The 26,809-nt window shown below is 46.4% G+C and overlaps 1 protein-coding gene across 4 annotated transcripts; it reads left to right on the top strand.

Annotated features, from left to right (window-relative positions):
* The first annotated feature begins 3,039 nt into the window (after positions 1-3,039).
* On the top strand, positions 3,040-26,775 carry rcor2 (REST corepressor 2). Of its 4 annotated transcripts, none has more exons than XM_090183421.1 (14): positions 3,040-4,115; positions 7,213-7,328; positions 11,703-11,759; positions 11,866-11,946; positions 12,672-12,724; positions 15,159-15,320; positions 15,510-15,634; positions 18,385-18,448; positions 18,694-18,829; positions 22,019-22,119; positions 22,216-22,293; positions 24,370-24,427; positions 24,586-24,803; positions 24,899-26,775. In XM_090183421.1, exons 2-14 carry the CDS (start codon positions 7,214-7,216, stop codon positions 25,271-25,273), a joined length of 1,623 nt encoding a protein of 540 aa, XP_090039547.1. In that variant the 5' UTR covers positions 3,040-4,115; position 7,213; the 3' UTR covers positions 25,274-26,775. The 4 variants fall into 4 exon arrangements, with proteins under 4 accessions (XP_090039547.1, XP_090039549.1, XP_090039548.1 ...); XM_090183422.1 differs by having other exon boundaries at positions 4,011-4,228; XM_036987184.2 differs by having other exon boundaries at positions 4,024-4,439.
* The last annotated feature ends 34 nt before the right edge of the window (positions 26,776-26,809 follow it).

The following is a 26,809-nucleotide window of genomic DNA, read 5'->3' on the forward strand; positions in this document are numbered from 1 at the left end:
CTGACAGTGTCACCAGCAAAGCACCCCCACACTATCACACCTCCTCCTTCATGCTTCATGGTTGGAACCACACATGCAGAGGTCATCAAAGACACAGCGATTGGAACCAGAAATCTCAAATTTGGACTCATCAGACCAAAGGACAGATTTCCAAGCAAGTCTCTTCATCTTATTGGTGTCCTTTAGTCGTGGTTTCTTTGCAGCACTTCAACCATGAAGGCCTGATTCACGCACGTCTCCTCTGGACAGTTGATGTTGAGATGCGTCTGTTTCTTTAAACTCTGAAGCATTTATTTTGGCTGCAATTTGAGGTGCAGTTAATAACTCTAATGAACTTACCCTCTGCAGCAGAGGCAACTCTGGGTCTTCCTTTCATGTGGCGGTCCTCATGAGAGCCAGTGTCATCATAGCATTTGATGTTTTTTGCGACTGCACCTGAAGAAACGTTCAAAGTGGTTGACATGTTCCGGATAGAAGAAAGGGAGAGCGTTTACAGGCTCAAAATGGCCAGAAACAAATAACTTTCTTCTGAAACTCGTCAGTCTATACTTGATCTGAGAAATGAAGGCTATTCCAAGCGAGAAATTGCCAAGAAACGTAAGATCTCGTACATCTGAAGAATAACTTTTCATCTTTGATCTTGAGGTTGTGGTCTTCATGGAATCTACATTGCCACGTTTGGCCACAAGATGGCGGTATGGGACAAGATGCTACTCGGAAAAGTTCCACAAAATGACCATTATAGAATGGATAATTACATCTAACTGAAATAGCGCCTTGCCATAGTCCATCAAGCATTTTATCGTTATATTCGTTTTTTTCATTTGTACACTTAAATACTGACTACAGAACATGAAACTGCTGCTGTTGAATAGCTGGTTATGTTAATTTGCAAATCATTTGACAATGATGTGTGCGCCATTTCTTGGGTAGACCATTCTTTTCCGAGCCCTTTACGGAAGGCATCCCATCCATATGTTGAGTTTCATACAGGCCTATATGCTGTCTATTTCACAAACACACGCACGCACGCACTCACTCACTCACGCACACAGATGGCCCCCTCAGTAAGCCCCGCCCACAACCCTTTGTCTTGGTGTAATCTGTCTCGCGACGGGGAGATGGCTTTTGGGAAGAGGGGCGCGACGGGAGGGATGGGGGGGGGGGGGGGGGGGGGTCATGGAGTTCGAACTCGCAGCCCGCGACGGTTTCCGTTATGGCCTAAACTACTACTGTTTGGGTGTGGAGGTGTAACTAACGGCCTGTACAGAAACAGCGACTTAGCCTCTATCACACAGGAGATCTGTAAGGACTGGATAGGTGTAAGCAATATGGAGGTGAATGTTCCTCCTAGCTTGTTGAAGTTACTACCATATTGCTTAAACCTATCCAATCCTTTCAGATCTTCATGAAGTTCCCAAGGACTAGGGGTTGTTATGCTACTAGACTTCTGGTCGTGCTCTCTCTCCCTTATTCTCTCTCTCTCCCTCATTATTTATCTCTCTCTCTCCCCCTTATTCTCTCTCTCTCTCTCTCTCTCTCCCTCATTCTTTCTCTCTCCCTCTCTCTGCCTCATTATTTCTCTCTCTCTCTCTACTGTCTTCCTTGCATTCCTTCCATTACATCTACATTTTCTCCATCTAATGTGAACAACATTGGTTTGCTTTTGTCTTAAAAAATATGAATTAATCATTTGTCATAGGCTGAATACTAAGACCATGAAGATGTAGCCAGTGCTGGTATCTGCAACCAGATTATGCCTTGCTCTCCTCTCCTCTCTCTCACACACACACAGACACACACACAGACACACACACACACACACACACACACACACACACACACACACACACACACACACACACACACACACACACACACACACACACACACACACACACACACACACACACACACACACAGACACAGACAGTGTCATGTCAGTTTTATTTGTCCTAATTTCACCAGCTGATAGACCTGTGTATACGAGAGTTCTCTGGTGTGTGTGTGTTCAGACAGAGCGAGCTGGTTAGGAGGAAAATTATATATTTGCTACAGCAGGCCTCACAGGATGAACACAGACAGACAGACAGACAGACAGACAGACAGACAGACAGGGCTAACAAACAGAGAGAGAGCTCTAGAGAGAGGGCGGGAGGGGAGGGAGGGAGAGGAAAATAGAAGAAAGGGAGGGTGGGGGGGAAGAGTGAGAGGGAGGGGGAAGAGAGAGAGGGAGTGCAGAGGAGAGAGAGGGAGGGGGAAGAGAGAGGGAGTGCAGAGGAGAGGGAGGGGAGGAGAGAGAGGCAGTGTGGGGGACAGGAGGGGAAGAGAGGAGAGAGAGGCAGTGTGGGGGACAGGAGGGGAAGAGAGGAGAAATGGAGGGGGTGCAGAGTAGAGGGAGGAGAGACGAGGAGAGGAAGAGCAAGAGAGAGAGGAAGGGGAATGAGTAGATCACTGTAGAGGAGGTTGTGGAGGGGGAGGAGGTGGGGGAAGGGGAGGGGGAGGTGATGGAGGGGGAGGGGAGGAGGAGGGGGTGATTGAGGGGGAGGGGAGGAGAGGAGGAGGGGGAGGAGAGGGAGGTCGAAGGACTGTAGAGAGGAAGACAGAGTGAACGGAGAGAGAGAGTGAGAGAGGAAGTCGTAGCCTACACATACAGTCGGTGAGTGTTGGAAAATGAAACGAGGGGGAAAGAGAGAGAGAGAGAGAGAGAGAGCAGGTGAGAGAGAGAGAACAGGGGGGAGAGAGAGAGAGAGAACAGGGGAGAACTAGAGAGAACAGGGGGGAGAGAGAGAGAGAGAACAGGGGGGTAGAGAGAGAACAGGGGGGGGTAGAGAGAGAACAGGGGGGGTAGAGAGAGAACAGGGGGGGTAGAGAGATCTAAGGAGAGGAGATAGAGAAGGAGGGAAAGAGGAAAGCTTGACGGGGGAGGAGAAAGAGAGAACAGATACAGTGGGTGAGTTTTGGAGCGAGGGAGAGAAAGAGGAGGGCGGACAGGACATAGAGAGGAGAAGAGCACAGGGAAGGAGGGGGAGGGGACAGAAGAACACATGCATAGTGGGTGAGTGGAGGAAGTAGAGAGGGAAGGAGAGGAAAGAGGAGTGTTGAAAATGGATAGAGGAGAAGAGAGAGGGAGGAGGTAGAGAGGAAGGGATGAGATAACGGGAAGGAGGAGAGATGGAAAGAAGGAAGGATAGGAATGAGAAAGAACAAGACGGAGAAGGAATGAGAGAATGGAGAGAGAAGAAACGACAAAACAGATAGAGTGAGAACATAGAGGCTGGAGCAGAGAAGAGAGGGGGAGGGAGAAAGAGGAGAGACAGAGAGAGGATGTGCCACAAGTGTTGCTGTATGACAGAGCATGGCCTGCATGTTTGCTTGTGAGACAGACATGCAGACAGAATAGCAATGGATTAAGACATGTCCATCAGTGTGTGTGGGTGTGTGTCAAATTTGAAATCCATCGTTTTCCACATTGTGTACACACGCGCACGCACGCACACGCGCACGCGCGCACACACACACACACACGGCCCCCCTTTTCCTATCCATGCATACATCGTTCAGAGCAGCAAGTCTGCCCGAGCGCAGCACAGAGATGCACAGCTGACGAATCACTCCACGCAAGTAGTTCCCAATTTATGTGATTGTACGATAGCAGGTACACTTGATTTTTGTTGTTGTAAACATTTCAATTTCAGACATCTACTATTCCAGTATACAATGTAGGGTTGGATTAAAACCAGCACTGTATTTGTGGGCCAACATCTTTAAGAAAATTATGATCTGTCTCTACATCAACGATTGATTGAGACGTAAATGCATCTAAATTGGACCAAATAACACATTCGAGGCAACAGCAAGCATGTGTATTTGCCCCACAACAAGCCATCTTTTGTATGGCTGTCCAACTTGCACAGGGGACTACTTTTCTGCTATTGAAGTTAGTTAGGGAGAGGCGAGGAGCAATCCAACGGTTGCGGATGTACACCTCTCCCCTCCGAGGCCTGGTTAGGTTCTCCCGGCACACTCTCCGCTTCTCTACGTGCAAGCTGTTTTATTGAATACGCGAAGACCCACTTTGGCATCAAATGAATGAAAATTAAGCCGTTTTGAAGGTAAAGTTTATTTTTATTTCTATTTTCCTAGTTAAGCGGCCTATTAGCTGCGTAGAAAGCCGCAGCTAAGTTTTGAATGAGAGAAAAACGCCCGAGGACCACAAAATAAGCAGGTGAGCTACTGAATTGAACTGCTATCCCGACTTGTACAACGAATCCAAAACGTCCACAACGCCAACTAGTAGCGACCAACAACTGGAATAGTACTAGCTACCCCCCACACCCATACCCCCCCACCGACGTTAGCCTGGCGATAACAAAAGGATTGAAAGTTGAAATATATATTATCAACGGAGGGCAGAGGGAAAGGAGGAGAGGACGGAGGTGGGACAAGATTTCATTATTTATTAAATGTTTATTTTTTAAAAGCCGGTTCTATGGGAACACACGTTGTTGTATTCTTGTCACTACTAATTTGGATGTGGTTTTGAGCGAGAGTCGAGGAAGAGTGAGAATATGAGAGATTGTGACAAAGATTTCCCCCCCCTTTGGAGAATACGAGAAAGAAAAAAATAGATTTAGTAATTTGTGAGTTGAACTGATACTTAACCCCAAATAATATCTGTATAATTGATTAACAAGGATTGTAAACTGGCTTTCTAGAAGCAACATCATGGGTAATAGTTACCAGGATGGGATTCCAATGCTAGACTTTTCTGGAAATAGCTAATGGTTGATATGAATGTGTTTTTGGCCAGTACAACTCACACTAGTGAGTGTCCCAAATGAATTACTTTCCAATAGCTGTTATTTATTTAATATTAGGGAAAATAGCTTAGTAGCTAGTCAGCCAGTTTCTTGCTAATATTTTACACTGTCTAAAAGTTAAGGCAAGATTGCTAAGGTTTATATTGCAACTAATGTAGATGCTAGCTACTACCCTGTAGAAATGTGTTGGCTGGTCTATGTAATCAATCAATCAAGTTGCAACAAAAAAAAGTGAAAGGGGCGGGCTTTGGCGACCGGTGGGACAGTAATGATATCGATAAATAAACTATGAACAAATATCAAAGTTATCTGTTTCCATGAAATTAACTTTTTCTGTTTGTTGTTGCCTTGATTAGTCTACAATCCTACCTAAAGTGTGAGTTTAATGTTACACACAGACTGGCACCGTTTGTGTGGCTTGGACCAGCATTAGTAGACAAAGGCCAACAGCATTGTGAATGAGGCCGAATACTATACTACTGCAATATCTTTTTTGAGTGGTTTTTAATCAGTATTACAGGAAAATATTTTCTTAAATTAGGCTTGTAAAGGTTATCATCATCACAAAAAAACAACATACGTCCTAAAATTGAAGTGTTGCGTTTTGCCGTGATGTTACAGTTAAGTGAACTTTGTGATGATGCATACATTGTGTGGAACTCGGCTCTTGTTGACAGACCCATTTTTTTCCCGACAAAATGTACAAAAAAAAAGAGGGCTATTGCATGTACAACTGTTCTATTCATTTGCTAACTGTATGTAGAGTTCGTTTCACGTCTCTTGTGGTCGGTATAACGACAAAAAGTCGGTTTAACGGGAACATTTGAAACCGGAAGATGTCTTGTCCCGAGGTGACCGTCTAGTCTTTTGTGTCACAGCACGAACGTTAGCGCGCGCCTCCCCCCCAAGACAGAACTTACTTCACATCACACACACACATAGTTTGGCATAGGCTGTGTGTGGTGTGTTTTGATGTTTCCCCACTTGATAGTTGAACATGTGACTGACTCCTCGTTGTGTAGCCAGATACTGGATTAACTGTTATTTTTCTGCTGTGAACTCTAAATTGCTTTTGTTTGAGTGTGTGTATATGCAACCTGGTCTCTGAGAATTTAGTATTATTCTGTACGTATCTCCGAGATGTTCCATTTAGTGTGACGTTTTTGTATGATTACATAAAACAGATGGTTACTTAAGGCATAAGCATTGATAACTACTTATTGCAAATTCATAATGTTACGTTTTGAGAATTCGTAATATATATATATATATATATATATATATATATATATATATATATATATATATATATATATATATATATATAAATAAAATACTAATTGCAATTCGTAACATATAAGAAATGGAGTGATGGACGTCCACAAATTGATACATATCGTACTAAATGGAGTGTCTCGGATTTACGTACAGAATAATACGAAATGTTCTGAGACCAGGTTGGTATGTGTGTGTATTTTTGCTATTATGAGGAGTTGGGGTTGATAACCAGACCGTAAGAGGCTGAAGAGAATGAGACGGTAGTGAGCACGGTTACATTGCACACAATAATGTGATTTATTGTGAATAGTCTGATTTTTAAAAAAATGTAATCATTTGTTTAAAATGTTTAAATGCTTTGCAAGAACAACAATATCTCTAATAATCCTGTTTACATGGACACATCTGAAATCAGGCTGCCTGATGGGAATTATGATAAATGCAGAAACTAAACGCTCTACCACACTTGACCACGTTATTTTTGGGGAAGAACATTTTATCCTGAGTTCGGACAGATAAAGTTTGTATGTGAAAACTATTTCAAACTAAGATACTTTCAGTTGTTCCCGAACTCACTTCACTTGCACAAAAGAGAGAGAGAGAGAGAGTCTTGAACTGCTGCTGTTAGCACGTGTACAGATCAAATACACCGCGCTGGAACTCTGCTTGAAAAAAAGGTGTTTACACGTCCTAATCATTTGAAAGATGGCTCAGAAAACCAGGTGTTTACACGTCCTAATCATTTGAAAGATGGCTCAGAAAACCAGGTGTTTACACGTCCTAATCATTTGAAAGATGGCTCAGAAAACCAGGTGTTTTTAATCAGCGGTATTCTTACATAAATTATGATCTACCGCTGTTTTAAGGAGAGTGAAGTTTTCACACGACTGATGTCGTACTCAGCTTACTAACATACTCGATTTAATATTTAATTATTAGTGTGCATGTACGTGTGCTTGGTGGAAGACAGATTGTTCATCTCTGCTATACTGAGGGCTTTGGAAGTTTGTTATTTTGTTAATGTGTGTGCTGATTGGTGACAGGACTTTTCCTTAGTGATGTAGATTATGTGTAGGCCTATGTTTTATCTGTGTGTGTGTGTGTGTTGCAGTATGCCCTCGGTGATGGAGCGGTCGGGGAGCGGCGTTCTGTCTAGGAGCAGGGCTAAAACCAATGGAAACAACCAACACTCGGAGGAGGACAGCAGCGATGAGGAGCACGCTCACGGTACACACACACGACACACACACACACACACACACACAGGTCAGATTCGGGTAAAAGGGCAGAAAATAACATGGTATAAAGTTTATTCTGATTGGTGATTTTTCTGCATTTATCAACAGTCTCATCAGGCAGCCTGATCTCAGATGTGTCCGTGTAAACAGGATTATTATGAGAAAGTGTTCTTTCAAAGCATGTACAATTTAATTATATTAATCTTAACTATCCACAATAAATCTCATTATTGTGTGCTTGTAATCGTGCTCACTACTGTCTCACCATTTTCTTACCGTCGTCATACCTACTCAGTTCATGACAGGACAACGCACGCGCACGCGCGCGCAAACAAAAGCAATGAAGAGTTCACAACAGACAAAAAACACAGTCCTTCCCCATTTCGTTCTGTTTGCTTCCATTGTAAAGAAATGTGCAACTTCCAGCACGACTTTAGCGTGAACACTGAGGCTGTACCCTTATTAAGTTATAGGTTTAACAGTGGCCGTGTAGGTTACCGAGGATATTTGAGCATAATGTAGGCCTAACAGAGTGGTATTTTTTTTAAATGTTATTTATTGAACCTTTTATTTAACTAGGCGAGTCAGTTAAGAACAAATTCTTTATTTACAATGACGTCCTACCGACGGCCAAACCTGGACGACGCTGGGCCAATTGTGCGCCGCCCTATGGGACGTCCAATCACGACCGATTGTGATGCAGCCTGGAATCGAACACAATGGAGAAAATGCATCCCATAACATGTTAACATGGAAACAGCTGTTCTGTCATTCAGTGTTCAGTGAAGGCCTTACATCCCATAACATGTTAACATGGAAACAGCTGTTCTGTCATTCAGTGTTCAATGAAGGCCTTACATCCCATAACATGTTAACATGAAAACAGCTGTTCTGTCATTCAGTGTTCAGTGTTCCATTAGACTTTTGAAAAAATAACATGCAGGGCTTGACATGAACCTGTTTATCCCCTCGTCCTTCTGACAAGGTGGTGACTGAAAATGTTGTTTGATACTCGATACCACTTTACAAAATAAAAATGCATTATTAATCCCATACCATTATTACAGATAATGTGATAAATTACCTATTGGCTACTTAGCTTATTCAAGCCTGTCTCAAAATATAACACTGCCCCTTTAAGAAAAAAAAAAAAAAAAGCTCTTCTGGCTTTTCAAAGATGTCTAGAAATGTATACATTTTGTGCTCTTGTAGGAGTCAATCACTCCCCTATTGCTGACTACAAATGATCTATAACTGGGCTAATAACTAATATCTAATAACTCACTAACTAGCAAAGGATATGAACAAAATGTGCACACATGGTTACATGCAGCTCTCACTATGATCTCAAAACAAGCGCATCTACTCACGACCGCTCATGCTGTAAACAGAGTCCAGTTCAAAGTGCCTGGCACAGATCCATATATGGCAATTGTCTATATGCACATAGGCCTACTGCAGCTCTGATTGGTTATGGTGCACTAGTCTGTGCTGAGTAGTGCATGTCTATACAATAGAATCCTACAACAAAATATTTTGCAGTTTTTTTTTTTCTCCCCCCCCCCAGGTATGTTGCATTAAAAGTGGCTAATATTGTGTTCAGTCGATAACAATTGCCACAGTAAAGGGAAACGTTGATGTTGTTAACAGGGAAAAACTCTAGAACGGTGGTCACCAACCTTCTTTTTCTGAGTCAATATCACTTTGAGTCAAAATGCAAGCTGAGATCTACCGTTCAGATGTTTTTATTTTTTTAATAGCATGACTTTATAAAAAAAAAAAACCCGGAAGGAAGCTATAGGCCCAATACAGTATCACTGCATATCAGCTTTGCTTGAATTGCCCTGCCAATGCATTGTTGTTTGAGCCTGTTCTTAAAATTTATATTTCTACATTTGAGGTAGGCTATATGATCATACCGGTAATAGATCCGTTGTTGTATTACTTGTGAAACACAGCTAAGTGACCATACATTTTTAAATCATGTGCTTTTTATTTTACTGGGCTGATGGTGCCTGCATCTGAGGGTCAGTCTCAGTGGAGAGAGAGAGAGAGAGCAGCAGACTGAAGGTCGGTCTCAGCGGAGGGAGAGAGCAGCAGACTGAGGGTCGGTCTCAGCGGAGGGAGAGAGCAGCAGACTGAGTGTCAGTCTCAGCGGAGGGAGAGAGCAGCAGACTGAGTGTCAGTCTCAGCGGAGGGAGAGAGCAGCAGACTGAGTGTCAGTCTCAGCGGAGGGAGAGAGCAGCAGACTGAGGGTCGGAGAGAAAGGAGAGGGAGAGAAAGTGAAATCAATCAATCAAATATATTTATAAAGTCCTTGTCACATAAGCTGATATATCAAAGTGCTGTACAGAAAACAACCTAAAACCCCAAACAGCAAGCAATGCAGGTGTAGAAGCACGGTGGCTAGGAAAAACTCCCTAGAAAGACCAGAACCTAGAGAGGAACCAGGCTCTGAGGGGAGGCCAGTCCTCTTCTGGCTGTGCCGGGTGGAGATTATAACAGAACATGGCCAAGATGTTCAAATGTTCATAGATGACCAGCAGGGTCAAATAATAATCACAGTGGTTGGAGAGGGTGCAACAGGTCAGCACCTCAGGAGTAAATGTCAGTTGGCTTTTCATAGCCAATCATTCAGAGTTAGAGACAGCAGGTGTGGTAGAGAGAGAGAGAGTCAAAAACAGCATGTCTTTGATATAAAAAAATACCCAATCCACTAATAACAACAACAATAACAACAACAACAACAACAAAGTCTATTGATACTCATTCATTACAGCTGCACTGCTTGTTCTAGCGCTGAGTGGAAATAGGAAGAACGTGCATTTCATGGGTTATAAAAGTGTTGAATAAAAAGTGTTGACAGGGCTGAGTAAGAACATCAAGTCACTCATAAAAACAGCAGCTCTATGCTGTATTCGTTTACAGTCTCTCTCTAGTCGTGGTTTTAAATGTTTTGAAACAGCAGCTCTATGCTGTATTCGTTGACAGTCTCTAGTAGCTTTCTTTTATGCCATGCTACATTACTGCAGACACGGTAATCTGAGCCATCCGATTGGCCAGTGGTCGGCCTATAGTGCACTTGATTTGCTCTCTGGGCCCGCCAGGGAGGCAGAGTTTGTGCCCTCACACATGAAATGGTTCAAAATGGCAACAGTTCGCCTACCCGGTGCGCAGGGCAGCTGAATCGGACAAATCTCTCACGCTCCCTCTCTGCTTGTCTCTCTGATCTTCTGTCTCTCTCTGGGCTTATCGCTAATACTCTCTCTCTCTCTGGGCTTATCACTAATACTCTCTCTCTCTCTCTCTCTCTGGGTTTATCGCTAATACTCTCTCTCTCTCTGGGTTTATCACTAATACTCTCTCTCTCTCTCTCTGGGCTTATCACTAATACTCTCTCTCTCTCTCTGGGTTTATTGCTAATACTCTCTCTCTCTCTGGGTTTATCACTAATACTCTCTCTCTCTCTGGGCTTATCACTAATACTCTCTCTCTCTCTGGGTTTATCGCTAATACTCTCTCTCTGGGTTTATCGCTAATACTCTCTCTCTCTCTCTCTCTCTCTCTCTCTCTGGGTTTATCGCTAATACTATCTCTCTCTCTGGGCTTATCACTAATACTCTCTCTCTCTCTGGGCTTATCACTAATACTCTCTCTCTCTCTGGGCTTATCGGAAACTCTCTCTGGGCTTATCACTAATACTCTCTCTCTCTTGGGCTTATCGCTAATACTCTCTCTCTTGGGCTTATCGCTAATACTCTCTCTCTGGGCTTATCGCTAATACTCTCTCTCTCTGGGTTTATCTCTAATACTCTCTCCGGGTTTATCGCTAACTCTCTCCGGGCTTATCGCTAACTCTCTCCGGGCTTATCGCTAACTCTCTCCGGGCTTATCGCTAACTCTCTCCGGGCTTATCGCTAACTCTCTCCGGGCTTATCGCTAATTTTCTCTGGGCTTATCGCTAGTTCTCTCTCTCTCTCTCTCCCTCTCTGGGCTTATCGCTAGTTCTCTCTCTCTCTCTCTCCCTCTGGGTTTATCGCTAGTTCTCTCTCTCTCTCTCTCTCCCTCTATGGGCTTATCGCTAGTTCTCTGTCTCTCTCTCCCTCTCTGGGCTTATCGCTAGTTCTCTCTCTCTCTCTCTCTCCCTCTCTGGGCTTATCGCTAACTCTCTCTCTCTCTCTCTGGGCTTATCGCTAGTTCTCTCTCTCTCTCTCCCTCTCTGGGCTTATCGCTAACTCTCTCTCTCTCTCTCTGGGCTTATCGCTAACTCTCTCTGGCCTTATTGCTAGTTCTCTCTCAGCTGATGTCTCTCTCTTCCTCTGCGGTCTCTTCCTCTAATCATCCCTCTTTTCTCTCTCCACAGACAGTATGATTCGAGTGGGAGGAGACTACCAGGCACAGATACCTGAGTTAAACCCAGGTACCAGAGAGGGAAGGGGGGGATTTGATTATTTGGCTGTGTATGTGACAGATGGAGTGAGAGAAAATAAGGAATGTATGACTGACGTGTGTGTGTGTGCACACAGACACGCCAAGCCGCTACAATGAGAAGGAGCAGAGGAGTATGCTGGTGTGGTGCCCCAACAGTCTCATCTCTGACGCCATGTGTAAACACACACACTATACTATTATCTGACAGTTTAAATGCTTTGCTCTCTCTCTTTCAATTCAATTCAAGGCCTTTATTGACATGGGAAACATATGTTAACATTGCCAAAGCAAGTGAAGTAGATAAAACGAAAGTGAAATAAACAACTCTCACTCTCTCGCTCTGCTCTCTCTGCTCGCTCTGCTCTCTCTGCTCGCTCTCTCTCACTCTGCTCGCTCTCTCTGCTCTCTGCTCGCTCTCTCTCACTCTGCTCTCTCTGCTCGCTCTCTCTGCTCGCTCTCTCTCACTCTGCTCTCTCTCTCTCTCTGCCATCTCTGCTCGCTCTCTCTCACTCTGCTCTCTGCTCGCTCTCTCTCTCTCACTCTGCTCTCTCTGCTCGCTCTCTCTCTCTCACTCTGCTCTCTCTGCTCGCTCTCTCTCGCTCTGCTCTCTCTGCTCGCTCTCTCTCACTCTGCTCACTCTGCTCTCTCTGCTCTCTCTGCTCGCTCTCTGCTCGCTCTCTCTGCTCGCTCTCTCTGCTCGCTCTCTCTCACTCTGCTCTCTGCTCGCTCTCTCTCTCTCACTCTGCTCTCTCTGCTCGCTCTCTCTCGCTCTGCTCGCTCTCTCTCACTCTGCTCACTCTGCTCTCTCTGCTCTCTCTGCTCGCTCTCTCTCACTCTGCTCTCTCTGCTCGCTCTCTCTCTCTCTGCCATCTCTGCTCGCTCTCTCTCTCTCTCCCCCCAGTGGATGAGTATATTCTGATGGCTAAAGAGAAGCATGGCTACAACATGGAACAGGTACAGTCAATCAATCTAACTTTATACAAACAGTAAATATACTCTACAAATATAAACAAAACATTTCAAAGATTTTACTGAGTTCACAGTTCACTAGGAAATCAGTAAATAAATAAAAAAGTAGGCCCTAATCTATGAATTTCACATGACTGGAATACAGATATGTATCTGTTGGTCACAGATACCTTATAAAAAAGGTAGGGGTGTGGATCAGAAAACCAGTCAGTATCTGGTCTCACCATCATTTGCCTCATGCAGTGCGACACGTCTCCTTCACATAGAGTTGATCAGGCTGTTGATCGTGGCCTGTGGAACGTTGTCCCACTCCTCTTCCATGGCTGTGTGAAGTTGCTGGATATTGGCGGGAACTGGAACACGCTGTCGTACACGTCGATCCAGAGCATCCCAAACATGCTTAATGGGAGACATGTCTGGGGAGTATACAGGCCATGGAAGAACTGGGACATTTTCAGCATCCAGGAATTGTGTACAGATCCTTACGATATGGGGTTGTGTATTATCCTGCTGAAACATGAGGTGATGGCGGCCGATAGAAATTGGCAAAGATAAAATGCAGTTGTGTTCGTTGTCCGTAGCTCATACCTTCCCATACCATAACTCCACCGCCACCATGGGGCGCTCGGTTCACAATGTGGCCATCAGCAAACCGCTCGGCCGCACGACGCCATACAAATTCTATGGTTGGACGTACTGCCAAATTCTCTAAAACGACAGAGGCAGCTTATGGTAGAGAAATTAACATTACATTCTCTGGCAACACCTCTGGTGGACAATCCTGGAGTCAGCAAACAAATTTCACACTCCCTCAAAACTTGGGTTGTTTGACAAAATGTTCCTTTTATTGTCCCCCAGCACAAGGTGCACCTGTGTAATGATTGTGCTGTTTTAATCAGCTTCTTGATATGCCACACCTGTCAGGTGGATGGATTATTTTAATTTTTATTATTTATTTTTTAATTTTACCCCCTTTTTCTCCCCAATTTCGTGGTATCCAATTGTTGTAGTAGCGCGCTTGTCTTGTCTCATTGCTACAACTCCCGTACGGGCTCGGGAGAGACGAAGGCTGAATGTCATGCGTCCTCCGATACACAACCCAACAGCGCGCATCCAACCCGGAAGCCAGCCGCACCAATGTGTCGGAGGCTACACCGTGCACCTGGCAACCTTGGCTAGCGCGCACTGCGCCCGGCCCGCCACAGGAGTCGCTGGTGCGCGATGAGACAAGGAGATCCCTACCGACCAATCCCTCCCTAACCCGGACGACGCTAGGCCAATTGTGCGTCGCCCCACGGACCTCCCGGTCGCGGCCGGTTACGACAGAGCCTGGGCGCGAACCCAGGGACTCTGATGGCACAGCTGGCGCTGCAGTACAGCGCCCTTAACCACTGCGCCACCCGTGGATGGATTATTTTGGCAAAGTAGAAATGCTAACTAACAAGGATGTAAATAAATTTGTTCACAACTTTGAGTGAAATAAACATTTTGTGCATATGGACATTTCTGGGATCTTTTAATTTCAGCTCATGAAACATGGGACCAACACTTTCCATGTTGCGTTTATATTTCTGTTCTGTGTAGTTATCTCAGAGCTCCATATAGTGAATAGGGTATTCATCCTCCAGTATGTCCCCTCCCCTGTGTCAAAATGTCACTGCTCTCTGTCTTTCTAGGCCTCTGGGTCTAAATGTCACTGCTCTCTGTCTTTCTAGGCCTCTGGGTCTAAATGTCACTGCTCTCTCTGTCTGTCCAGGCCTCTGGGTCTAAATGTCACTGCTCTCTCTCTCTGTCTGTCCAGGCCCTGTATCTAAATGTCACTGCTCTGTCTGTCTGTCCAGGCCCTGTATCTAAATGTCACTGCTCTCTGTCTGTCCAAGCCCTGTCTCTAAATGTCACTGCTCTCTCTCTCTGTCTGTCCAGGCCCTGTATCTAAATGTCACTGCTCTCTGTTTGTCCAAGCCCTGTCTCTAAATGTCACTGCTCTCTCTCTCTGTCTGTCCAGGCCCTGTATCTAAATGTCACTGCTCTCTGTCTGTCCAAGCCCTGTATCTAAATGTCACTGCTCTCTGTCTGTCTGTCCAGGCCCTGTCTCTAAATGTCACTGCTCTCTGTCTGTCCAAGCCCTGTATCTAAATGTCACTGCTCTCTCTCTGTCTGTCCAGGCCCTGTATCTAAATGTCACTGCTCTCTGTCTGTCCAAGCCCTGTCTCTAAATGTCACTGCTCTCTCTCTCTCTGTCTGTCCAGGCCCTGTATCTAAATGTCACTGCTCTGTCTGTCTGTCCAGGCCCTGTATCTAAATGTCACTGCTCTCTGTCTGTCTGTCCAGGCCCTGTCTCTAAATGTCACTGCTCTCTCTGTCTATCTGTCTGTCCAGGCCCTGTCTCTAAATGTCACTTCTCTCTCTGTCTGTCCAGGCCCTGGGGATGTTGCTGTGGCATAAACATGATGTGGAGTGTTCCCTTGCTGACCTGGCTAACTTCACTCCCTTTCCCGAGGAGTGGACCGTAGAGGACAAGGTCCTGTTTGAACAGGCCTTCAGCTTCCATGGCAAGAGCTTCCATCGTATACAACAGATGGTGAGGACACTTACTGGGGAGCTACACTGTAGCGTTGTGAAAACACTGTTTAACCCTGTTTACACTGGAGCGTTGTGAAAACACTGTTTAACCCTGTTTACACTGGAACGTTGTGAAAACACTGTTTAACCCTGTTTCCCCCCCTCTCTCTCTCTCTCTCTCCCTCTCTCTCTCTCTTTCTCTCTGTAGCTGCCTGATAAGCTGGTCTCAGGCCTGGTCCGGTACTACTACAGCTGGAAGAAGACCAGGACCAGAACCAGTGTTATGGACCGACAGGCTAGAAGACTGGTCAGAAAGACAGACAAGGAAGATGGGTGAGGAGGAGAGAGTGAGAGGGGGAAGGAATGGAGGGGGGTAAGGAGGAGAGGGGGAAGGGGTGGAGGGGGGTAAGGAGGAGAGGGGGAAGGGGTGGAGGGTTGTAAGGAGGACAGGGGGAATGAATGGGGGGGTGGACAGGAGGGAGACATGGGGAGGGGAGAGACTAGAGAACACAAACTAATATATACCTCGACCTAAACATCAGCGCTACAGGTAACTTCCACTAAGCTGTGAACAAGCTGAGAAACAAGGCAAGAAGGGCCTTCTATGCCATTTGAAAGGAACAAAATTAGACACACACACAAGGGCTCCCGAGTGGCGCAGAGGTCTAAGGCACTGCATCTCAGTGCTAGAGGCGTCACTACAGACCCTGGTTCGATTCCAGGCTGTATCACAACCAGCTGTGATTAGGAGTCCCTATTTTGTTTATCTGTCTGCCCCGGCCTCGAACTCAGGCCCTGTGTGTAGCTAACTGACCCTCTCTGCCCATTCATTGCCATTTACCCGTTGTCTTAGCTCTCCCAATCAACACCTGTGATGGCTTTATGCCTCTCTCTAATGTCAGTATGCCTTGTATACTGTTGTTTAGGGCAGCTCTCATTGTTTAATTTTACTGCGGAGCCCCTAGTCCTGCTCAACATGCCTCAGATAGCCCCCTTGTCCCACCCCCCACACATGCGGAGACCGCACTTAGCTTAACTAGCGCCTCCAGAGATGCAACCTCTCTCATCGTCACTCAATGCCTAGATTTACCCCCGCTGTACTCGCACCCTACCATACCCTTGTCTGTACATTATGCCCTGAATCTATCCTACCACGCCCAGGAATCTGCTCCTTTTATGCTCTGCTCCCAACGCACTAGACGACCAGTTCTTATAGCCGTACCCTCATCCTAGACAACCAGGTGAGGGTTTTTTTATTTTTTATGAATTTATTAGCAAATTATGGTGGAAAATAAGTATTTGGCCAATAACAAAAGTTTCTCAATACTTTGTTGTATACCCTTTGTTGGCAATGACAGAGGTCAAACGTTTTCTGTAAGTCTTCACAAGGTTTTCACACACTGTTGCTGGTATTTTGGCCCATTCCTCCATGCAGATCTCCTCTAGAGCAGTGATGTTTTGGGGCTGTTGCTGGGCAACATGGACTTTCAACTCCCTCCAAAGATTTTCTATGGGGTTGAGATCTGGAGACTGGCTAGGCCACTCCAGGACCTTGAAATGCTTCTTACGAAGCCACTCCTTCGTTGCCCAGGCGGTGTGTTTAGGATCATTGTCATGCTGAAAGACCCAGCCACGTTTCATCTTCAATGCCCTTGCTGATGGAAGGAGGTTTCCACTCAAAATCTCACGATACATGGCCCCATTCATTCTTTCCTTTACACGGATCAGTCGTCCTGGTCCCTTTGAAGAAAAACAGCCCCAAAGCATGATGTTTCCACCCCCATGCTTCACAGTAGGTATGGTGTTCTTTGGATGCAACTCAGCATTCTTTGTCCTCCAAACACGACGAGTTGAGTTTTTACCAAAAAGTTATATTTTGGTTTCATCTGACCATATGACATTCTCCCAATCTTCTTCTGGATCATCCAACTGCTCTCTAGCAAACTTCAGACGGGCCTGGACATGTACTGGCTTAAGCAGGTGGACACGTCTGGCACTGCAGGATATGAGTCCCTGGCGGTGTAGTGTGTTACTGATGGTAGGCTTTGTTACTTTGGTCCCAGCTCTCTGCAGGTCATTCACTAGGTCCCCCCGTGTGGTTCTGGGATTTTTGCTCATCCTTCTTGTGATCATTTTGACCCCACGGGGTGAGATCTTGCGTGGAGCCCCAGATCGAGGGAGATTATCAGTGGTCTCGTATGTCTTCCATTTCCTAATAACTGCTCCCACAGTTGATTTCTTAAAACCAAGCTGCTTACCTATTGCAGATTCAGTCTTCCCAGCCTGGTGCAGGTCTACAATTTTGTTTCTGGTGTCCTTGGACAGCTCTTTGGTCTTGGCCATAGTGGAGTTTGGAGTGTGACTGTTTGAGGTTGTGGACAGGTGTCTTTTATACTGATAACAAGTTCAAACAGGTGCCATTAATACAGGTAACGAGTGGAGGACAGAGGAGCCTCTTAAAGAAGAAGTTACAGGTCTGTGAGAGCCAGAAATCTTGCTTGTTTGTAGGTGACCAAATACTTATTTTCCACCATAATTTGCAAAGAAATTCATTAAAAATCCTACAATGTGATTTTCTGGATTTTCTTTCCTCATTTTGTCTGTCATAGTTGAAGTGATGAAAATTACAGGCCTCTCTCATCTTTTTAAGTGGGAGAACTTGCACAATTGGTGGCTGACTAAATACTTTTTTGCCCCACTGTAAGTTTCCACCTTCAGTGATTTTTGCAATTCGTTCCAGTCATTGGCAGCAGAGAACTGGAAGGAAAGGCGGCCAAAGGAGGTGTTGGCTTTGGGGATGACCAGTGAGACATACCTGCTGGAGCGCGTGCTCCACCCTGCTATTTGTGGCAGGGGGGGGGGGGGGGTAGAGAGAGACATAGAGGGGGAGTTAGAGTGAGATTGAAAGTAAGAATGTACAAAATGAATCACTTATTCATCCCCCTTCTCTTTCTCCCCATCCCTCCCTCCCTCTCCTCATCCCTCTCTCCCTCTTCCCATCCCTTCTCTCTTCCCATCCCTTCTCTCTCCCCATCCCTTCTCTCTCCCCATCCCTTCTCTCTCCCCATCCCTCCCTTCCTCAGTAATGATGAGATAGAGGGAGACCCGGGCAGCGACAGCGACTTTGAGATCGACGCCAAAAAAGAGGTGAGCAGAATGAAAAGTGTTACTCTTCTTCTGAGTGGCGCAGTCGTCTAAGGCACTGCATCTCAGTGCTAGAGGCGTCACTACAGACCCCGGTTCGATTCCGGGCTGTATCACAACCCGCCATCATCGGGAGTTCCATAGGGCAGCGAACAAGGGGAGGGGTTTGGCCGTCATTGTAAATAAGAATGTGTTCTTAACTGACTTGCCTAGTTAAATGTCTGTGTACTGACCCTCCGTCTCCCCAGACAGTGAAGCAGCACAGCTCCAGTGGTTCTGGAGGAGAGAGGGGAGCGCCAGGCCGGTCGAACCCACAGAGGAAAGAGTCTGTTGGGGCTCAGTACCGCCACCACCCCTTGAGAGCTCGTCGGAGACCACCTAAAGGTACCTTATACACACACTGGGTTTCTTTATGTGTGTGTGTGTGTGTGTGTGTGTGTGTGTGTGTGTGTGTGTGTGTGTGTGTGTGTGTGTGTGCGCGCGCGCACGGTGTTGCATGGAATACCGAAACTTTTTAGATTTAAAAACAAAAGTTTGTTACTGGAATTTTTGTTACGTTCAGAACTCCAACTTCTGTCAAATGTCTCGCGTGGTTGAGAGACTGAAGTCTGTCAGCGCAGCCCTTTTTTATAGAGCAAAGTGCCTGGTCCACTTAGTCATTCATGACTAGTGCCATCTGGCTGCATAAAAATGTACCCTTGAATAATACAACACGGCATGTAGAAACTGTTAATTACTGTTCTCAAAACAATGTCCATACAGGCTGGAAAAACTTTACGATGCAGGAAGGTACCGGTAGCTTCCAGCTAGCTCTGTAGGCTAACTTTCCTCGCTAGCTAACAGCTGAAGCTATTGTCACGTTCCCCAGCAAGAAAACCCCAAATGTCACTCATACAGAAGGGAGAACTAACAAAGAGTCACTGACAACAACCAAAAGGAGGAGGTGGGGTTTTTAGGGGGTAACAACTGAAACCTGAAAGACACTCACCACGAGAGCCACTAAATTTGCCCACACCAAAACATAAAGACAGGGAGCAAACCAAAATGGTGGAGCTAAAACAAAAACAGGGAAGATCAGATAAAGGAATGTTTGTCTAGAAATCTAAAATTGGAGCGCCAACTAAAGGTGTTAACCTTCCACATCTACCAAGACAACTGGAGCACTGGGCCAGCACAGGTGAAACACCTTCCCACTAACGAGATGGACAACCAGCACAGGTGAAACGCCTTCCCACTAACGAGATGGACAACCAGCACAGGTGAAACGCCTTCCCACTAACGAGATGGACAACCAGCACAGGTGAAACGCCTTCCCACTAACGAGATGGACAACCAGCACAGGTGAAACGCCTTCCCACTAACGAGATGGACAACCAGCACAGGTGAAACGCCTTCCCACTAACGAGATGGACAACCAGCACAGGTGAAACGCCTTCCCACTAACGAGATGGACAACCAGCACAGGTGAAACGCCTTCCCACTAACGAGATGGACAACCAGCACAGGTGAAACGCCTTCCCACGGAGCACGTGTAACGGCAAATGAACTTCATGTAACTCATCTCCACTCCTCGTACTAACACACTGTAACCAGTTGCTGACACGTTAAAGGCAGAACACCATCCAAAATGAAGGATTGGGCCACCCCGGTGTCTCGCAGTATCTTCACCGGCTGCTCAACAGCATCGCTACTCTGCAGACACACAAACCCATCTGAAACAAAGGTTTCATACACATCTGATCCAAAGTCTTGTTTAGGAGATACACCAGTCCCCAACCAGAGACCTAATGGGCTGGAGTGTTCCCAGTCCCCACCAGAGACCTAATGGGCTGGAGTGTTCCCAGTCCCAACCAGAGACCTAATGGGCTGGAGTGTTCCCAGTCCCCACCAGAGACCTAATGGGCTGGAGTGTTCCCAGTCCCCACCAGAGACCTAATGGGCTGGAGTGTTCCCAGTCCCCACCAGAGACCTAATGGGCTGGAGTGTTCCCAGTCCCAACCAGAGACCTAATGGGCTGGAGTGTTCCCAGTCCCCACCAGAGACCTAATGGGCTGGAGTGTTCCCAGTCCCCACCAGAGACCTAATGGGCTGGAGTGTTCCCAGTCCCCACCAGAGACCTAATGGGCTGGAGTGTTCCCAGTCCCCACCAGAGACCTAATGGGCTGGAGTGTTCCCAGTCCCCACCAGAGACCTAATGGGCTGGAGTGTTCCCAGTCCCCACCAGAGACCTAATGGGCTGGAGTGTTCCCAGTCCCCACCAGAGACCTAATGGGCTGGAGTGTTCCCAGTCCCCACCAGAGACCTAATGGGCTGGAGTGTTCCCAGTCCCCACCAGAGACCTAATGGGCTGGAGTGTTCCCAGTCCCCACCAGAGACCTAATGGGCTGGAGTGTTCCCAGTCCCCACCAGAGACCTAATGGGCTGGAGTGTTCCCAGTCCCCACCAGAGACCTAATGGGCTGGAGTGTTCCCAGTCCCCACCAGAGACCTAATGGGCTGGAGTGTTCCCAGTCCCCACCAGAGACCTAATGGGCTGGAGTGTTCCCAGTCCCCACCAGAGACCTAATGGGCTGGAGTGTTCCCAGTCCCCACCAGAGACCTAATGGGCTGGAGTGTTCCCAGTCCCCACCAGAGACCTAATGGGCTGGAGAGTGGACTGGAGAGTGCCGATCTTTGACTAATTTGAATTGCTTTTTGCATAGGGATAACTACTGGGCGCTTTGTTTGTGAAGGTAATTTTATCTGTCATCACAAACATCTGCAGCTTTCTCAAGTGGGATCCTTGTGCTCATAAATGTAGGTCGCAACTCTTTCGTGAAGGCATTTCTTGAAACTTGTTCGAAGCATGAGAGTCTTTAAATCCTCAAGGGTCTTGACCTCAATATGGCTTTGTAATTCACTTCCCTAGTACTTTGTTTGTAATAATAGGCAAATCATAACAGAAAATAAGATGATTTCAATGCCGATTGTCTGCAAAAAACAACAACCCGTTGTTAATTCACTTAGTCTCCCTCACCACCAAAAACGAATTCCCTTCTTAGTCTCCCTCACCACCAAAAACGAATTCCCTTCTTCGTCTCACTCAGTGGTTTCCACTACATTCCATATTCTGCCTCATGCATGACCTCATTACTTAGAGACTGTGCACACTTTTATAAAAGAAGAGATTGAATCTTCTATGCAAATGTTGTTAATCAGTATAATAAAATATCTCCTTGCAGTTGCCAATAAAATCGTGACTGAGTATAATACATATGTTATGCTCTCTCTCTGTCTCTCTCTGTCCCCTTCCTCTCTGTCCCCTTCCTCTCTCTGTCCTCTCTCTCTCTGTCCCCTTCCTCTCTGTCCCCTTTCTCTCTCTCTGTCCTCTCTCTCTGTCTTCTCTCTCTCTGTCTTCTCTCTCTCTGTCCTCTCTGTCTCTCTCTCTCTGTCCCCTTCCTCTCTCTGTCCTCTCTCTCTCTGTCTTCTCTCTCTCTATCCCCTTCCTCTCTCTGTCCCCTTCCTCTCTCTCTGTCCTCTCTCTCTCTCTCTCTGTCTCTGTGTGTATTAACATACTACTCTCTCCTCTGTAAAGGCATGCATCTGAACCCCGAGGACATCATGACTGTGTCAGCCAATCACCACCATGGCTCTGGCAGACAGCTAGACACACACCTGGTGTCACTCAAGAGACGGGTATACACACAGACCACACACACACACACACACCGATGCAGACACAGATATCACTTACAGAGTAATAGATTCTCTCTGTGTCTCTCCCCGTCTCAGGTCCAGAGTATTAAGCAGAACAACAGTAGTATGAAACACTGTCTAGACGAGGGCATCGACAGTCTGCGTCCTACAGGGGTACATACATTTCCTTCTTTAACTTCCTCTTCCCTGTCTTCCGGAGATACCCAGGGTAGGTCTTCTGTTCACCAGGGGTGTGTCTCAATAGGCTAAAGTTCCTTAATCTATACTAGTGGTGTCAAACATACGGCCCCGCGGGTGGGTCCAATCTGGCCCGCGGGTGATTAGAGTAAAACATGTTAAACCTTTTTACATTTTTGAAATTTTTGAACCAAATCGAAACGATAATGGGATCTCGGGTTGTGTCACAGACGACCGGGAGTCCCATAGGTCGGCGCACAATTGTCCCAGTGTTGTCATCCGGGTTAGAGGAGGGTGGCTTTCCTTAGCTTATCGCGCTCTAGCGACTCCTTGTGGTGGGCTGGGCGCCTGCAAGCTGACTTCAGTTGAACCGCGTTTCCTCTTGACATATTGGTGCAGCTGGTTTCAGCGAGTGGGTGGTAAGTAGCGCGGCCGGGGGGGGGGGGGTGGTGGTGTCATGTTTCGGGAGGACGCAGGACTTTCGACCGTCGCCTCTCACGAGCCCGTTATGGAGTTGCAGTGATGAGACAAGATTGTAACTACCAATTGGATATCACGAAAAAGAGGGTAAAATGTTATTTATATATATATATATAACACAACTAAAGGTTAGTCATTATTTTCTACATTGTAGAATAATAGTCAAGACATCAAAACTGTGAAACAACACATGGAATCATGTAGTAACCAAAAAAGTGTTAAACGAATCAAAAATAGATTTTAGATTCTTCAAAGTAGCCAACCTTTGCCTTGACAACTTTGCATTCTCTCAACCAGATTCGTGAGGTAGTTACCTGGAATGCATTTCCATGTGACTGGTCCTGGATATAATGGGTCTACATTCCAGCTCTAATAATCACTTGACAGTCAGTGAGCATCAAATCGATGGATATTGGACTATTTTTGTTAAATTTTGACGGCAAGGAAATGGAACACATTTTCAGTACGGCTCTCCGGACCTCGTTGAAGACAGAATGCAGCCCGCGGGGAAAAATGAGTTTGACACACCCTGATCTACACCCTGACCTGGTTGTCTAGGTCATAATAGATTAGTTAGGAACTCCCCTCACCTGGTTGTCTAGGTCATAATGGATTAGTTAGGAACTCCCCTCACCTGGTTGTCTAGGTCATAATGGACTAGTTAGGAACTCCCCTCACCTGGTTGTCTAGGTCATAATGGATCCGTTAGGAACTCCCCTCACCTGGTTGTCTAGGTCATAATGGATTAGTTAGGAACTCCCCTCACCTGGTTGTCTAGGTCATAATGGATTAGTTAGGAACTCCCCTCACCTGGTTGTCTAGGTCATAATGGATCCGTTAGGAACTCCCCTCACCTGGTTGTCTAGGTCATAATGGATTAGTTAGGAACTCCCCTCACCTGGTTGTCTAGGTCATAATGGATTAGTTAGGAACTCCCCTCACCTGGTTGTCTAGGTCATAATGGATCCGTTAGGAACCCCTCACCTGGTTGTCTAGGTCATAATGGATTAGTTAGGAACTCCCCTGACCTGGTTGTCTAGGTCATAATGGATTAGTTAGGAACTCCCCTCACCTGGTTGTCTAGGTCATAATGGATTAGTTAGGAACTCCCCTCACCTGGTTGTCTAGGTCATAATGGATCCGTTAGGAACCCCTCACCTGGTTGTCTAGGTCATAATGGATTAGTTAGGAACTCCCCTCACCTGGTTGTCTAGGTCATAATGGACTAGTTAGGAACTCCCCTCACCTGGTTGTCTAGGTCATAATGGATCCGTTAGGAACTCCCCTCACCTGGTTGTCTAGGTCATAATGGATTAGTTAGGAACTCCCCTCACCTGGTTGTCTAGGTCATAATGGATACGTTAGGAACTCCCCTCACCTGGTTGTCTAGGTCATAATGGATCCGTTAGGAACCCCTCACCTGGTTGTCTAGGTCATAATGGATACGTTAGGAACTCCCCTCACCTGGTTGTCTAGGTCATAATGGATTAGTTAGGAACTCCCCTCACCTGGTTGTCTAGGTCATAATGAAAACGGTTATAAATCAACTAACTCTTCCTCCTCTCTCTCCAGCCAGCTCCCAAGATGAACTCTCGTTGGTCCACCGAGGAACAGCTGCTAGCGGTGCAGGGTGAGTTAACACACCCCCAAAATACAACTCAATCATTTTCTTTAACACAGGAAATTCTTGTATTCTGGCAAATATAACTCACAGTAGAAACCGTTTGATACGTTTCAGATTACAACACATTATCTTTCTCTTTAAACACCCTGTTCTCCTCTCCTCAGCTATCCGTCGCTATGGTAAGGACTTTGCGGTGGTTGCCGAGGTAATCGGTAACAAAACTCTGGCCCAGGTGAGCTCCTTCTTCGTTAGTTACCGACGGCGATTCAATCTGGACGAGGTCGTCAAGGAGTGGCAGGCGGAACAAGACGTAGCCTCCACACAGGGGCCTTGCGGGAGTCGTAGTAGAAACGAAGAGAGGGGAGGAGCAGAGGAGGAAGAGGTCAGGAGGGGGTGAGGGTTTGTTTTGGTGAAAGTTTGACAAGTCTGTTGCTGATCTAACCCCCCCCCCCCCCCCCCTTTTCTCCTCCCTTCCAGATAAAGCTGGAAGACATTACTCCCCCCTGCGGTGACGCCAACTCCCCCTCCCCCCCCTCATCCAACAACCACACCCCTCCTCCTTCCCTCTCCCAGCCTCCCCCCTTACTGCGCCCGGCTCCCCCCTCTGCCCCCCCCAGCCTTCTCCGGCAGCCCCCCCCGCTCCAGACCCGACCCCTCCAGACCCGAACCCCCCACAATCATCCCCCTCCCCCGTTGATCCGTCCTGCAGTCGTGGCTCCGGGCCAACAGGGGAGCTCTAGTCTCTGTAGGGAACTAGGAAACAACCTCCGCTCCTCTCCTCCTGCTTGTTCTGGCGCTGGTCAGCCTCCCTCACTGGTAGGGCTCAAAGTAGAGCAAACCAACTCTCACTGACAGAAAGGAGGGGACTCTTGTATATTTAGGGAGGGGCTCTTGTATACTCAGATGGGTAGATTGTGCTGCTAGTGGGAGTGTTTATCCATTATGATGGAACAATAGAAATCAGAATGCAGTAGTTAGTTGAGTTCTCAGCCCCACCAGTCTGTTTGGTTCAGAAGCCTCTCGTTAAGTCCCCTCTGTATCACTCCATTCAGTTCTGACTCACACTTATAAACCAACTGCACAACCTGTGAATAACCATACTTCCATCTGAGGCTTGGGTCATCCATCCTTCTGTCCCCCCCCCCCCAGCAGAAAATAGAAGGACATGCCCACACATGCCTCACGGCTGTCTCCATAGCAACCAGCACAGATGTGACTGGTTACCCACGGCAACGGTGACCCTGTATTTCACCCATCCCTCCTCCCCAAAGAACAGAACTTTCAGAATACCAAAACCCTCAAGGAAAAGATACACTGGATTGTGGTGATGGATGCCATGACAACAGAACCCCCCCCCCCCCCCCCCCCCACACACACAGTCTCCATGGCAACAACAGAACGAACTCTGGCAAAACACACCCAGGTTCCAGTTCCACACTACAAGGTGCTGAACTAATGATTCCACAGGGGAATCAGGAAAACGTCCCTCTTCTACCAGATCCACGTATTGTTGGTCTTATGACTGCAGCATTCTTTTGTTAGGTGATCTCTAAGTAGGTAGACATCCCTATATATAGTGCACTACTTTGGATCGGAGCCCATTTTGACCAAATCCCTATAAGGTCCTGGTCCAATGTAGTGCACTATATAGGGAATAGGATGCATTTGTAATCCCAAGGCTCATGCATTTCTCCATTCTAAGTAGCATGCTAGTGTGGATATGGAACAGAGACCTGTTTTTGATTAAAAAGCACAAAAAAAGTCTCAAATGGCAGTTCTATTTAGCTCTGGTTACAGTTGTGTGCTATGTAGGGGATAGTACTGTACACACTGTACAATTCACAGGTGTCGTCTGAGAACAAAATGTGAAGCTGAAATACTCGTAGGGTTGGATGGGCATTGTGGCAAGGAGCAGTGCAGCTTGGTTGTGTTTTGGAAGAGGATGCACAGCTCTTGACCTTCGCCTCTCCTGAGTCCGAAAAGGAGTTGCAAGTGATGAGACAAGACTGTAACTACCAATTGGATACCATGGTGGGACAAGACTGTAACTACCAATTGGGGTGAAAATACAAAAAGTCATTTCTGAACCTGACATATGCAGCGTTGCATTTTTAAAATTTCAAATCGAGCTATAAACGCAGATCTTTCGTGATGCGTCTGGCACCCTATTCCCTACATAGTGTACTACTTTTGAGGAGTTGTGGTGCCATTTGGGACACAGATTTCAAATACTTTGTGGCTACAAATGACTTGACTGTGTTTAGCAACATGTAATGTTCATGAAGTTTGAGACTGGATTTGCTTGTTATTGTTTTCAGGATATTTTCTTTTGGAATAAAACAAAATTACAACCATATTGTTTCCACTGAATTACATTTGTTAAATACA

Source organism: Oncorhynchus mykiss, chromosome 9 (assembly GCF_057628025.1).
Source record: "Oncorhynchus mykiss isolate SJ-2025 chromosome 9, ASM5762802v1, whole genome shotgun sequence".
Taxonomy (NCBI): domain Eukaryota; kingdom Metazoa; phylum Chordata; class Actinopteri; order Salmoniformes; family Salmonidae; genus Oncorhynchus; species Oncorhynchus mykiss.